The following is a 15897-nucleotide window of genomic DNA, read 5'->3' on the forward strand; positions in this document are numbered from 1 at the left end:
ATCAATAAAATAGTTTTGCACTGTCTCAGTAAGGTTGAATTAAGAACAGGCATTTGGAAGCTGGGATAGCTCGTGGTACAGTACCCATAGTATGGTCACAAGTAGCACAGATGTAAGAATGACCAAGTGGATCCTAATATGTATTTTACAAAGGTAAGTTATAAAGTTTCCATTCTGGTCCCTTGCATGCTGTTGCAGAGTTTCCTTATTGTTAAAAATTCTCATAGTATCTCACCCAAATCTGGTTGCTGCAATAGGAACTTTCTACTCCTGTTACTATCCATAGTAATGGTGGAGAGCAGACTATTTTCTTCTGCATTTTGCCAGGTTTTGATGGATTTGAGGACTGTTGCCACGTTCAATCAGTCTTCTTTGGGCAAAAAGAGGATGGGTTTTACAGCCTTCTGATTGCTTTTGTTGTTTCCCAAATACTCCTATCTTCCTGGCAGCACACTAGCAGAAGTCAGTCACAACATACCTGTGGCTTTACATATACTAAATAGAAGAGAAAGGTGATTTCACTGTGCAGGTTGTACCTTCTGCAGTCTGATGCTTGTCTGTTGTCCTGCATTGAACCTGCAAGATTTTATACCCTGCGGACAATTCCCTGCTGAAAAACAGTCCTTACTTGCTCTCTAGCATGTGAAAAAAAATTTTCTTCCTTATTTTCACTGAAATCCATCTGTTTTGATTGGGGTTTTTTCCCCCACACCATTCCTCTGGTCTTACTAATCATTTTGGTCTAAAGTTTCACTCTTTAACATGCATATGCTTCTTGTAATTTCATGTTTGCATTGGTAATAAACTTTTCTTATTGCCCAAATCATTAATTAAAAATTGTAGAGAAGCAAATCCAGGACAGACATTTGCAGAACATCCATCCTTTTAGACAATTAATGTTAACATGTTGTTCACGAGTTCAGTTACCAGATCCCTCTTGGATTAATCTAACAATTTTTTCATCAAGACTAAGTTCCTTACCTTGCTTGTGAGAACGTCAGGTACAAGTGTTGCTTTTCTCCAGTCTTCAGTGCTTGTCACCATTCTATAAAATATAATTAAATTAATTTTATACAGTTTCCTCTTGATAAATCCAGATATGATTGCAGTTCATCTCAATAACTTCCAGACGGTCACAGATTCAGATACAGGAGATCTCTAGGGCTGAAAGTTTAACCAGACCAGTGTACAATTTTATTATCTCCTGTTTTTTTTTAGTTTTCTTTCCCAACCCTTTTCTTTTAAGTTTGGTAATAATTTGGTCTTCAGCAGTCTTTTGCTATCCTGCCTGTTTTCCAGGAAGTTTCATAAAAAGCCCCCAAAACCAAATCCAGAACATCAAAAAACATCTAATTCCCATATCCTAGCATGAACTGCATGGAGTTACTGTTGTTATGTACCCTTGTTGTTAACACTCATTTTATTACCCTTGGAGCTGTTCTGGGCAACAACTCTTGTATGTTCTGTTATGCTATGTGAAGTATTGATTATTTGAAGTTTAGGTTTGCTAAAGATTTTAGTCAAAATTTATTCTATCTTTAAAAGGTGAACAATGCCTTATCCCTGAAGAGAATTTCCCTGCATCATTCCTCCTTCTCAGCCCCTCCATAAACTAGTTTAAAATAAAACAAATCACAAGAACAGAAATTTTAAAAATTTTAAAAATGGAAAAAGAGTAATATTTCATTTTTATGTAGGTTTGCCTCCAGTCATCTGGGTTTGCATATTTTGGGGGATAAAGGAAAAGCCAGGAAGGCTGGTGAGGGGAGACAGGCAAATGAGCAAGGTTCAGGGCTGGCCAGTATTTGTCTTTGCTAGAAGTGTATGGATATGCACATCCAAAGCTATTTATTACTAACCACAGATTCAGGGAAGCATTCAGGGTTGTTTTCCAAAGAAGAGCGATTTCAGAGTTAAAGCAATAAATTCTTCACATCTCCAGCTGACAACTTTTTCCTAGAAATTTAGTGCCTGAAATAGGACACAGTGTTCCAGATGAGACCCCAGCAAAGCTGTGTAGGAGAGAAAGATTTCTTTCCTGTGTCTTCCAGGGTGTTACTTTCATGTTTACATCCACGGTGCATAAACTTGTGTTGATGTATGTTTTTTGCCATGCATTACAAACTAAACAATTCCCCCTCCAACATCATCCTCTGCTGTTTGCAGTCACCACCTTTAAAGTAGGAGGGATATGTTCCCTCCCACCCCCTTTGTAGTGTGTTCAGCTTACAGGCAGATTTAGGTAGGAATTGCCACATTTCATTGTTCTGAATAGGGCACTAATGTTACCTGGGCTTTCAGGCATCACATCAGTGCACCTATTCTGTGATAATTATATTTATACAGGTAAGTGAGTTTTTTCAAATGTCCACTTATCTTGCTAGGCCAAGAAAGAACTTGGCCTCCTGTGAATATTAATAGCTTTATGTGAAATTTATGAAGAAACAAAACATTTCTAACTTTTTTTTAGTGGCAGTGATTTTTATTTTTTTTAATGAATCTTTTATAGTTACCTTTCATGCTCCAAGGGTTTCTTCCAGCAGGATTTTAGTATCAAAGTACTAATAGCTGGACTTTGTTGTTTGGTTTGTGATTTTTAGGTTTTGGTGGGGTTTTCTTTTTTGAGGTAAAAATTACATCTCTGTTTCTAAAATTACCTTGAGGGGGTTTTTATAATACTGTTTGTTATTTTAAGGAAACTGAGAATTTTCATATACAAATGTTTTAAGTGTAAACTTGTAGATTTTATGACTGGTATATGAATTGACTTCAGAGAAAGTGAGAAAAATTTAACCTGAAAAATATGCATTTGATACCCTTCTGCCTCGTTATTGATCGCTAATGATTCTGCTTTTTTTTGCATTTTTTTTCCTATAAAAGTCAGCTTACTGCTGCATGAAGTTTGCATAACACTTAAAGCACTAAAATCTCACTCAAGGAAGCATGTTGAGATTTTAATGATTCCCTGACTTAATTATGGAGACAATCCTTTGGGAATGAGGCAAAGATGGTCATTTCAACATAGGAAAAGGTATAATGAATAATTAAAGAATCTAATTAAATGAGTTTCTTATGCTGGAGTGGGTTGGAGGTTTCTTTTTTGCTTTTATATTATCTTTTCAAATGTTTCCTTAAAGGTTAAGAAATTGTGTGTATACTGGCAGGGACTAGTGTCTTCACTGAAAATTCTGCACTTAGTTTGGCTAAAGTGGGAAGTCTACAATGAAAGTCAGAGTAAATATATCCTCTACTTGCTGAGGGAGCCTTGGTCCAGCCCTCAAATGTGCAGTGACCAGGGAGAAACTGCATCTCTCCTCGTTGGCTCACATGTACCATGTCCAAGTAGTTCAGGGAAATTAAAAAAGCAAAAAAAAACCCCACCTAACCTACAAACAAGCCAAGCAGATGTTTTTCTTCCTTTCTTATAATTTCTGCATTTTTGCACCAAAAAGTTAAACAAAGAAGTTATACAGCTGGAAGTCTTGGGGCAACTGAGAAATGCTGGCAACTTCAAAGAGCTTTTCTTGTGACCTTTGTAGATGAGTCCTTTCTTACACTTAGCAACTTTTTATTTCATAATATAAAACAAGTAAGCTGCCCATAATGTGCAGAGCTTGGCTACAGGAAAATATGAGGGCACTGGGTCATTCAGTGCAGCTCCCTACTGTTGGCAGTGGGTGAGAGGAATAACCCATTTCAGAAGGTGATAAAAACTTTGTCCAAAGTTAAAAGTACTCTTCCTTTTGGAAGGGAATGGTAGGGAAGGTTAAATGCTATTTTCATGATTGCAGCGTCTTGCTAAAGCAGAGAGGCCCTGGATACACATTGTGCAATCATTTATGGAAAGGCTCACTTTTCAAAATTCCTTTTAGCCTAAAGTGTATACTTCTGACTCAAAACTTGTGAAAATGAAAGAATACTAAAGGGTACTGAAAAGTGGTCTACTAACTGCAGGCAAAGGTGTTGCATCTATTTGTGACTGATGCCATCCCACTCTATTTGGTAGCTTCATTTGCTTAAGCACATTCACTTCCTGGCACCTTTGCAGGTTCTGCAGTGGTTTTTAATAAAAGCTTTTTGTGTAGCTTTTATGAGACTGCAACTGCTCCAAAAAAGAGACAGCAGGCGGGGGGACTTGATGCTGAGAAACTTGAAATACCACAAAGACATTTTCTGCTGCTGTTTTTGGGTTATTTTTAAACCACTCTGAGACAGGGAGTTTTCCATCTGAGATGAACAGGGAATAACTCGTTTTGTGTCTGTTTGAGGACTGTATGACCTGGCAGAGGAGCTTCTGGGAGTCACCTCCTTGATACCCGCTTTCCTTGTACTGGACGAAACCCCAGCTCAGGCTCAGTGTTCACTGGATGTGTGAGCAGATTGCTTTCATGTGTTGGAGCAGAAGTTAATAGATGCAGCAGTGATTAACTGACCACTCTGAGTGAAGTTTGCAGCTGAATCATAAGATCCTGATGAATGGCATTGTATGTTTCTCTTTTTGAAGCTCACCAGGATGGGATTGATCCTCCTATTACAGACAGCGTTCAAGTTCAGCATGTGGAAATGCAAAACTTGATACCAAACTTGCTTTTGCACTTATTCCTATATATACAGGAATAGCTTTTCCTGTCTGTTAGTGTCATTTGCAGGCACATCTAACAAAATTTTCGGACCAAAACTCAGTTTGGTGCCCTGTAGCACCATTCAGCTGACCTTCTGGTCACCCTACTGTGGCTTGCAGTAGTGAACTATGTAGTGGTGAACTATGCAGAGAGAAATGATAGAGGTAGGAATCTGAGGGAAGTTAATATTCTGAATATACAGTTTCAGAATACCACTAAGTAGTTCCAAGGGAGGGTTGAAAACTGTGTCACTGTGATCTAGTGTCAGTTTGGGATGTAAGTTTTACCCCTTCAGATGTGTGCAACCAGTTTAATGCCATTTCCTAGCGTTCTTTGTCAGCATCCCTAAGACACTGACACTCTACATGGGAGTTTCAGACCAGGCTGTAGTGTGGTCTTTGAATTGCAGGGGAAAAAGATAGAAAAACAATTTTTTAAAAGTGCATGCTTGTTGCACTTTCAGTGGTTCCCAATAAATATAGGGGTTTAGCAATATTATTCTTGACAGAAGACGAATGGGAAGAAAGTTTTTGGTGTGTTTGCTCTGCAACAATTTAGAGGTTACATATCTTTCTCTTACCACTATGCCTTGCATTGAATAAATTTCCTAGGCTGCTCGGCAGTTCCATCCACAAACCCCCACAAAATTTATCTTGCAATTAGTTTGCCTCTATAAATAAGATACATCAGTACCTTTTCCTTAGTTGGTTATGAGTCAGAGATGAAACTCTTTACACCATCTTCACAGAAGAGTTAATACTAATTTGTCACTGTGAGCTCCCTTTCTCTGTGTAGGCCTCAAACAAAATCACCCTGTTTTGAAAGTCAGGGCTGGCGATCTCTAGTCCTGAGTGTTCTTCAGTCTTCTGAAGTCCTTTCTCCTATGCCGGTGCATGATCACATTGATCCCCTCTCCCAATTTGTTTGCAGGAGGATTTACCATGTTTGCATGGTGGCCTGGGACAGCTGAATATTTATTTCCCCTTTTCCTCTGCCCCTGAAGCCATGGGCTGAGTGAGCCTTGAACCAGCTTTTGAACTGTCAGATTTACAGTGCAAGTCTTAGGGGCAAACAAGAACTTATAGCAGTTTTCTTTAAAAGTCATGCCTCCAGCTTGAAGTTAAAATTCACAAACATGGCAACCAACCCCATACTCTGAGTAAGCTGGACCACAGAAGGTGTAATTTCATCAGTTAAGCCAAAATGTGTCATCCTTGCACAGAGAAATAGTAGTTTTGCACTTCATTCTATGAGCTCAAAAGTGGCTGCTGCTTTGTTCTTGTTTCAGCTCAGAAGACAGGTGATGTGTCTGGAGAGGGCTTAGTGAAATGCATATTCCATGATTGTTTTCTGTGTGGATGTTTTAGGGAGGGTTTGAGAGTTTTTGGAGTGGTTTGGTTTATTTTTTAGTTAGTTTATTTAGTTTATTTAGTTTAGTTTATTTAGTTTATTTAGTTTATATTTTATTTATTTAATTTTGATTTTTATTGTTGTGCTAGTTTGTTTGGGCATGGGTTTTTGTTTTTCTTGTTTTTGTTTTTACGATTGTTATAATTTCTATTTAAATTTCCAGCAGGAAGTTTAAGAACGGTCATTTAAGAAGTAGTAAGCCTCTGGCCTTTATTACTGCATCCCTGAATTTATGTCATTTCCAAAGCATTTTTTAACTCTTGTGCCCTATAGAAGTAAGAAACAGAACATAATTCAGTACAATTTCAAATTTTATAAATTCAGAGAAGGTAAGGGGTTAGCACTTTATAAGTGGTGTAAAATGAAATTGAAGTATTTTCCTACTCTTTAGTGTAGAGCATACGTCCCTTTCTGACTGTCATGTTTCCCCAGTTTCTATAGGATTGTTATTGCCAAAATAGAATTCTTCTAGAAGAAGCAGGGTAGTGGGAGAAACTCAATGCAACAACATAGAAGAGCCAAGCAAGCCTTAATGTTTCTTATTTTCCATTCATTTGCTGCTTAGAGACCTTGATCTTCCGCATGTTTGGAGATGAGTCCATCCTATCCTGAACATCAAATGTGTGAACAGGAGCTAAAAAGTAAAACTAGATGTTAAATAAACTTTTAGTCTTGTTTGGTTTTGTTTGTTTGATTTTGAGACACAACGCCTGCTAGTGTAACAGCCTTAAAAGACTCATTAGAAAGCTTTTATATGGTTAACCCATTTTCACAAATAATTTGGTTTTCTTTTTAGATTTCTTCTGCCTAGTCTTCTCCCAAAATGTTATTTTCATGGTGTTTTTTTTGGTTTTTTTTTTTTTGTATTTTTTTTATTTCTAGTAAGTCTCGTTGTTATTATTTATTTTTTTTCCTTCTCATTTCCATTGCTTTACTGAACATAATTCTAGGTAGGGCAATAGTGGCCTTTGTCCTGTACCAGAAAACTCAGAAATTAAGAATTTAAGAGTAGCCTGATAAGAATTTGGTTCACTTTCTTCCATGTGTTTTCCTTCCCTTTGCTCTCTGCTATTTCTAGTCTACCTGTAATGCTCTTTTCATCTTTGGGAAAATTTAACATACTTTGTTTACCTGTAAAAGTTGTCATAGTGACCTTCTAGCACTTTGTGTGTGATTAGAAGCCTTTTTGGATCCATAGTGATCTGAAAATTGTAAATATTGAATGTTTCTGTGGTGTTCCATCTTACCTAAAGCCCCTCAGGTTTTCATAAATCTATTTTTTGGCATTTTCTCAGTAAGTCAATATTTTCATGAGTGTCTCATCTTTGGTTTTTTGGGTTTTTTTGGTAATGCTGTATAATTTGTTTAAAAAACTGTAAAAGTGACAGTACTATCTTCACCCTATAAGCTACTGACCAATTGATGAATTGATTAAGTAATTAGATTGTGAACACCATTTCCTCCTATAAATTTTTGTGTTTTTTTACAAATCCATCTGAATGTTACATACTAATGCTGTTTTGCAGTCTCTTGAACCTAGTTTTAGCAGTGGGACTAGCATCTTAAACTAAACAAAATGACACACCTTAAAGCTGATAAAATTACTTCCAGACATCATTATTATGACTTTGTGAGTAGATGAAGCTAAGTAGACATTATCCTTGTGCTAACAGAAAGTGTAAATTTCCCATTGTTCAAGTAAGATACAATTTATCATTCTTTATCAGGACCCTATGGATTGTGCTGAAACACTCATTGTCATTTCATTAACTCTGTAATTAAGGGTGAAATCAAATACCTTAATTATTTTACTGTAGTCTTAAAAGAAGCACTTAATGAAGATTTCCAGTACCCAATTCCCTGGAAGTGAGTTATGACATATCTGGCATGAAAGCCAGCTTTCATCTGGCAGTGCCCTATCACCTTCCAGTGAATGGTGCCAGTTCACCATTTCCCCTAAGCAGTTCTACGTTTACAGTTGCTTTTCCACAGGAGTCTGAATCTTTTACTCACACTTTCCTTGTAACCTCTCTGCTGTTAGAGACTATCCCAGCCTATAAGCTACACAAAATCTCCCTCAGCTATAAGGGATCTTCTTTTTCTTATGTTGATTTTTATTTTTTTTTATCACAGCTAAAAGATAATTTCTCAGACCCATAGCTTGAAAAGGCATTTTCTCTTTCTGAAATCTAATTCTAGAGGAGTTTGGATGCAGTAGTGCATTGTAATCCACATAATAAAAACATCTGCATGTTACGTCCAATTGATTAATTAGCTGAAAAGATCCTTGGGATGAAGCAGTTCTGTCTGGCTGACAGATAAAATCCTCCTATTTATGCATATCTTAAGGGATTGGGTGAGTTCACTTACTATTTTCATTTCTTAGCATTTATTCTCATTAATAAAAGATTGGGCTGCGTTCTACCTGCTTAAAATGCAACCTATGCATAAGGTGGCACTTGGGCATTTAAGCTGAATATGTGCATGGTATTCTCTGTGCCAGTATTTTTAAAAGTATGCTTCAAGTGTTTTAAACACCTAACACTTGATAATGCATTATTGTATTTTCGTTTAATGAGGTTATTTAGGCATAAATTACTGGCTAGTATGGTTAAAAGGTTTATAGGACATTACAGGATTAGCCAGCAAGCAGTGAATGACAGCAACATTCACTTCAGCTGTGGCTTGAATAAAGTTGGTTTCCTAAGGCAAAGACTCCTGAGTCTTTCAAATCCAGATGGAAATGTGCTGGGAATAAGAGGGATCCAACTCTTTTGAATTTTGTTGAATCCACTTTCAGTTCTGGTTCTACTGTATTTTCTAAGCACTTCTGTGCTAATAACTGTGTTCTGTCAGGCAGGGGAACTAATGTCAACTTTATTTTACAGAGAAAGATCTGAGCTTCCAAGAGGATAACTGCCAAGGTCATGCAGGCTGTTTGTAGGCTAGAAAGTAAAGCTTTGGGTGATTTTTCTTTGCCTTTATTTTTTTAATAGGCACAAAGCAGTCGTCCATTTTCCACCAAAACTTGAGGTCACTGTCCTTCTTGAGGTACTTTCTTCAGCCCCCATAAATCAGCAGCCTGGCCAGCTCCTCTCCCTGGTAGGGCTCCTGTGCTACAGCAGAGTCTCCTCACTGCTGCCCTGGGCTTCCTTGAAGAGCTGAGCCAAAATCCTGGTGCCTGCCTGAGTGTGGCCTTTGGCAGCTTGCAGTGGTGCCTTGTAGTTCAAAGCATGCTCTGGGCATCCTTGGGGTGTACTCTTTGCATCTTTAGAAATGTGTTTATTAATTCTCTATAAAATATAGAGAAGTGGGAGTTTACTGCTTCTGGTTCAAAACCAGGCATTGCCCAAGTGCAGCATTCCTCTTCCCACAGCTTTCCAAAGGCAGCATTATATGAGGTTTCAGAAGTCTTTCAGTTTTGGAGGGGGAGTATGGAGAGTCACATGGTGGTGTATAGGTACAGGAGCTTTGTATGTACACAGAAACCATGGTTTTACTGCATCAGGAATAAAAATCCCTAAGGTCACACAGCTGTGGCCTCCATCCTTGAGCATTTCTTAAAAATCACTCCAAAGTAAACAACTTTTAAAACCTGGTTTGTTAGCCTGTGAACAGGAGACAAACAGTGCACTATGTGCTGTTCTTTGGACAACATATGATGTGTTCAAAGGAGTTTCTGTTTTGGAGATTTAAAAGATTGTTTTTCTTTTAGCCATGTTATGTGAAAACTAAGGCATGTTGCTTGATGGGCCTCAGCAACCTGAATTCAAAAAATGTCTCTCAAGTTTAGGGGAAGAATAATTACAAACATGTGAGACATCTCTGGATTTTATGTTTCCCTGGGAAGATTCAGGCTTATTTGGCTAATTGCTGTTCAAATTTAAATTTAACTTAATTTTTTACAACATATTCCTTTTTTTTCTTTCTCGAAAGAAATGCTAGTACCATGTAAAATACACTTGGAGTGTATTTTACTCTTATTGGGTTTTATCTGAAAGAAATCAGACTGCTTTAAAATGCTAATCTTCATTACAGTGCAGCATGCTGCTAGGAATACTGGGAAAGGTTAAAAACAGCAGTCTTGAGGCAAGCTGCTGATTGTTCATATTTGTGAAGAAAAAAATATGATTCTTTATTTACTAGATGCTTGCTCTGTGTTCATCCTAGTAAAAGATCCTCCTGCAGGCCTTAATACTGCTGCTATTTTACCTCCCATAATGAATATTCAAAAGCTGCAGTCATTGAGGACTCAGGTGGCAAAAATAGTAAGATGATTGAAGCAAGTCTTGACATAAAAGCGTAAAAGTACATTTCCAACTACATGGAAATAGTGCCGATTTCCCTTTCTGACCACGTAAATGAACACTGGCAGAAAATCTCCCATGAATTAAATGCCTGTTTCACACACCAGTGTGATTGCATCTTTCTTTCTGTATGATGTGTTGTAATAAGTATGTTTTAAAAAAAAAAAGGAAAAAATACAACAGGGCTTTCTGTAATCCTCTCTCACAAAATGTATTGGAATTGAAAAATTGGTATAAAGGACACACTGTTAAGATATGGCAATGCATGCATTGTTTTCTGCATAATGCAGTCAGAGTCTCCATGGTAAAAAGAAATTTTTATTTTATTTTTTTGTCACCATCAGCAGTTAACCTAAAGTAGGAGCTGCTCCATTTCATTATAGGTTAAATAGCTTACTATACAAAACTAGCTGAGAGACATACAACACTAACACTGCATTTTTTAAATAGGTTTTAAAAACATGCTTGAAGATCAGTGAAGAAAAAACAATGCAGCATATGTTATTGTTCTGGAATTTTTTTAATAGAAAGCGCTCCTTTTCAGCATTCCCCCTTCTGTGGAGTCACTTAGACACTTCCAGCTGGTGGCAGGGGATACAGCCATAATACAGCTTTCTCTGTCCCAGCTGTCTTTTTCATTACGTTAAATGCATTACGATGGCTGCACTCTTATACAAAGGTCTAGGTGCAGAAAGGTATAGGAAAAAATCTGCAACTATGTGTTTTTGTAGCGACTGCAAGCTTCTGCAAGATCTCTGAATCCTGAATGTGTTTCTGGCTCTGGTCACAGATCTCCTTCCAATCACCGGAACATTTGCTGTAAGGGCTGGCTAAAGGTGCCCGAGGAAATCACCTTTTACAAGGGAGCATTCTTGTAAAGGACTTTTAATGCATTATGGCTCACGCAGCATCACAGTTAAAGAAAAACAGGGATTTAGAGATAAATGCTGAGGAAGAAACTGAGAAAAAAAGAAAACACAGGAAAAGATCCCGGGATCGGAAGAAAAAGGTATCTAGATCTGTGCCAAATTCTGAACAGGATTCTTTTGTTTTAATTTTCTTACCTTGCAATTCAAGTATTAAAAGCTTGTTCTTGCCTGTAACTTGGTAGCTGTTGGAGCAATTTGTTAACATTGTAAAATATCATTTGTAACCATGGCTGTGGGGTTTGCAAAACAATTGAATATTTAATTGGATATTAGTTGATTGCAGTGATGATGCAGAAGGTGTGCATTCATTTCCCGCTTATGTTACTGTGATATGCAAACTGTCTGTGAGTTGAAAATAGTTTGTAACCATCATGTGAGGTTTAATGCTGAGCTTTCTTGTAGGTTTAATAGCAAAGCACAGCATAATAGTTTAGTCTTACATACAGGTACTTAAAAGGGATGTGTGTAGAGGCAGATTTTTTTCTTTGTGTTGGGACTGTGTCACATGTTTAGCTTCTGAAACATCCATTTTTGGGACAATGTTACAGAAATAAGGTGTTTCAGTGTTTCTCTTTTTTCTTAATGGTGAGCTGTTTTACAGAATTGAGCTGTAGCAGTCTGTTATTAGCAACTTTCTTTTGTTAGGAAAATACGTGGCTGAGATTACAGAGCCTGGTTTTCTCTGCTGTAGATTTGTCTTAGCTGCAGAAAACCGTTCAGCAAACTGGGATCTGAAAAATTCAGTAGGCACTGCATTGCTCATTGTTCAGGTCAGGAGCCTCTGTGTGATTCCAGGCTTACTGTTTCTCTCTAAGGTATAAAGCAAAATAGTCATGGTTTGTGGCATAATGACAGATAAAGAGGCCAGCTACCTTGGCAGCTCTGGAGATGTGTCCTTATAAATGACACCTTGTACTCTGCTCCATAGAAATAAGGCCCTGACAGAATTTCTTGTCTTTGGCTGTATTTTATGATAATTTTTTCAAGAACTTATCAAGGAGCTAGTTGCCTTTACAGAAACCTGGGCATGTAGTATTTCTGTGTGCCTTTGTGAAATCCCCTAAGGGGGGAATTGGATAATCTTCATATGCTCAGAGAAGTGGTGCATGTGCTTCCTAAACGACATGTAGATTTCCTCTAACAGCTGTGCATCTTTTGGTTGGGCGAGAGTCAGCATTTCCCTGCCCTTTTCTCTTTTTTCTCTGCCATGGCAGTACTATACATAATGAAAAGCACTGAGAAACCCACTGCCTTCTATTCTAGCAAGCACGTTACGAGATTCTTAATATGCTGCAGTACATTTGCTGCAGCCATCTACACTGTACATATTTTTTTCTGTGTGAATGTATAGGTCTTCTGAATCATCTTCCAGGTTAAAGGACAGTAATATGATAAGTTTCTGTCTCTGAGGTGAATTTTGAGGCACTGCTGTTTGAATCCAGCCTGAAATAGTAATATTTTCTTTGGCTGCTGTTTAGGTTATGTGCAGGTTTGTAATGTTGCTGTCAGGGTGGGTTTCTCCCAGCTGAAAATGACCATAGCAGTATGGAATTAATTGTAGGAGCTGTCCCCTCAGCCTGTATTTACCTATGGCTTGTGTGCTAAAATGTATAGTCTCTCAGCTGAATCTACTCATGCTGCAGGAAGCCCACGTTGTACTTGATATGCTCAAGTTTAACAATAGCATGCCCAACCAGATCCATGCACTGTCTTTGTGTAAGGGAGCTTCCTCACAGTGCAGAATTAGAACAATATAGAAGGGATATGGCAGTGAGAGGCTCTTGATTCAGTGAGGTGAGACAATTGCTTTGTGGACAAAAATGCTTTATTGTTTATACAACACTGCTGTAGAGAGGAAATCTCTTAGCAACTAGAGTGGCACATAGATAAATATCTGCCTGTTAATCTTAAATATATGGATTTCTTTCTTTTTTTCTTTATTTCTGCATCTTAAGAATGAGAGAAAATAGAGAGCTTTTGCTCCACCAAATGCTTTTTTTGGGTTTTCCTGCTCCTGACCCCTTTGTGTCATACTGGAATTTGATAGTTTATTCCAGTTTCTTTCTGAGTTTCTTTGGGACTCTGCAGATTCTTAGGAAATGTAGAGGACCTCTCTAGTAGGCGAATGGAGCAAAACCCAGCAATTGCTTCACTTAACTCTCATACATTTGGGCATCATTCTCATATCAAAGACACGGTTTTGTTACTCAGTACATAAGGCATAGGAAGTCCAATAATTTGGTTTGCCATTTTGTGCTTTCCTGACTATTTAAAAGATTTTCCCCCCAAATTTTCCACTATGAGTAGTGAGTCAGTTCTTGTTCCTCTGCACCACCCACAAGCAAGCAGTATTCGGGGATTTTTTTGTTGATCACATGATACTGCACAAAGCTTACCCTTTGCTTAAGCAGTATGCAGAAATATCCATTAGAGTCTTCCAATCATATTGGAAAAAAAAAGAATGCTAATGTTTCTGGATAATTTATACAGTAAAGAGCCCAAGGCAACCAATGGTTAGAAAGTAAAGCCTTTTATGGATGGGATCAGCCAGTGTCTTAGTCTTGTATGATACCAGCAACAGTCATGCTGATTTATGTTCCTGTTTAGTTGGAGGATGGCAGTCTAAGGGAAATATTTCACTGCTTTGACTGGTTAAGCAATTTACAGTGTAATAGCATTCCTGTGAAGGCCTGCTTCAAGACTTGTATGAAAGAAATGACCTTTTTAAAAACACACAAAACAAAACCCTGTTATGTCCCATCCCATCTAATTTCAAGGTGAGATATTTTCAAATTGCCATGCTTATCTCTGTAGAGAGGCTGTGCTTCTGTGCCCTATGGTCCCACCACACTCTTTCTGTTTGCTTGCATTCAGGGCACTCCTGGCCTTTGCTGAAGATTCTGAAAGGTTCAGAGCTTACTGGCTTAACTCAAGCAAAAGAAAGGAGTAGGGCTAGCAAGCGAAGGGTCTGCATTATACAGGTTTCCCTTTCGTTCTATTCAGGTTTATATTACAGCTTCATACAGTTGTGCCTCTGGATGGTTGTGCAGTGTCCTACACTGAAAATAGTTTGAGTACATCCAAGGGCAGACCTGAGCTTTTAATGGTATCACAAAACAAGACAACCACTCTTAAAAATAATACTTGTCAGTGCAGTTCTGTCATGCATAATTTGGTTTGTGAAACTAGAAACTGTTTATCCTATAATAATGTCTGGACAGAAGTTGGTTGCTTAGTCAGTGCCTTTCCTAAAATAATGGTGAAATCTCTGAAGGGTTTTTTTAATTTTTTTGTGTTCTCTGTTCAGTACATACCGTGAGAGAAGGACAGGTCTTGGCACACAGTCAATGATTTATGTTTTATACAATATTTAGTAGGACTGAAGTGATTTCCATTTGTGTGTAGTGCTCAGGAACTCTTGTGTTTTTGGGAACACGGAATAATTTGTTCATAATGCAAAGCCTGGCTGCTGCTGTCCCTGAGATATTAAAGGCTGTTGCTGTCACAGCCTCTGCTGCTGCAAACTTGTGGGCAGCAGGGAAAGTAATTGATATCAACATCACAAATCCTGCTAATTTCATCATAAGGCTCACGGTGTTTGAAGGTTTCACTAACTCTCAGGTACACTGGAAAAATTGCCTTGCAATTTCCTAATGGAAATAAATTGAAATGCTGTGTCAGGAATGATCAGCCTGTAGGTGTTGCAGCTGCTTCATGTGGCTTTCAGAAGCTTTTGCATCTTCTGGGCTGGGCCCTGCTGCCAGCTCCAAGGGTCTGTGAGAGATGTCTTAGGCTGCCCAGTGTAGCAGAGCTGGGAACACCTCCCAGGGGCAGCGGGACCCCAGGAGGGCATCATCATATCCTTGCTGGGAGACTCCCACTTTTTCCTTTCCCCTGAGCTCTCTCAGGGCTGTCAAATGTTTAACAGATCTCAGCCATATGAAGGTTTTAATACAAATGTCAATTTTCATATGCAAACAAGTCTACCAGTTACCAGGTAAAGCTTTAAACTCAGATAATAAGTAAAATTCCCCATATTTTTTTTTAAAAAAAGTAATTTCATTATTTTTAAACAAATTTTGATTAGAGATCTGTGTCATGGCTTCTGAACAGTTGAACTTGAATGTAGAATCTGGATAGGTTGAGTACAAGCGATTGTTTTTACTCATTTGTGTTAAAGCACAAGCCAGGCAGATGTTGCTCTGACATCTGGGGACATGACCTATGGTAAGTGAAAAGATTGTGTAGATTAAGGGTCTGAAAGAAAAATTGATAAGTCAGTGATCTTTTCTAAGTGTGAGGAAAATTTCAGTCATATCCTGGATTTTGGACATGGTGCTCTGTCAGAGGCAAATCTAATGAAATAGAGATGTATTTTTGATAGATGTTTAGGGGCACTGGTGGCTGGGATATCTACTAACAATGCTGAATTCTTACCAGCATAGAGCTTGGTAGTGAAAGAGTGTTTCTATTCAGCTGGAAAAACAATTCCTTCTTTGAAGATGACCCCTAAAGGAATTAAACTATTCCATTGTATTGTGTGGGGAGCATTACAGCATCATTTGAAGTGGGCACTGCTCAGCATTACTTTGTTGTTTATAAACCCAGAAAAAATTTGCACTGTTACAT

General features: G+C 38.1%; 1 protein-coding gene across 21 annotated transcripts in view; it reads left to right on the forward strand.

Moving 5' to 3' along the window:
- ANK3 (ankyrin 3) overlaps positions 1-15897 on the forward strand; it is a 354155-nt gene that overhangs the window by 147202 nt on the left and 191056 nt on the right. For 18 of the 21 annotated variants that reach the window (XM_088060033.1, XM_088060038.1, XM_088060042.1 and 15 more), the window contains exon 1: positions 10997-11348. The exons of the other annotated variants lie outside the window; for them this stretch is intronic. In XM_088060033.1, the coding sequence (XP_087916159.1) occupies positions 11235-11348 (114 nt within the window). In that variant the 5' untranslated portion in view covers positions 10997-11234. Of the gene's footprint in view, positions 1-10996; positions 11349-15897 lie in introns of those variants that run through there. 21 annotated transcript variants of the gene reach the window in all.

This window comes from Pseudopodoces humilis, chromosome 9, assembly GCF_049639895.1.
Source record: "Pseudopodoces humilis isolate 2021_Gansu_Grassland_sample_001 chromosome 9, ASM4963989v1, whole genome shotgun sequence".
Taxonomy (NCBI): Eukaryota; Metazoa; Chordata; class Aves; order Passeriformes; family Paridae; genus Pseudopodoces; species Pseudopodoces humilis.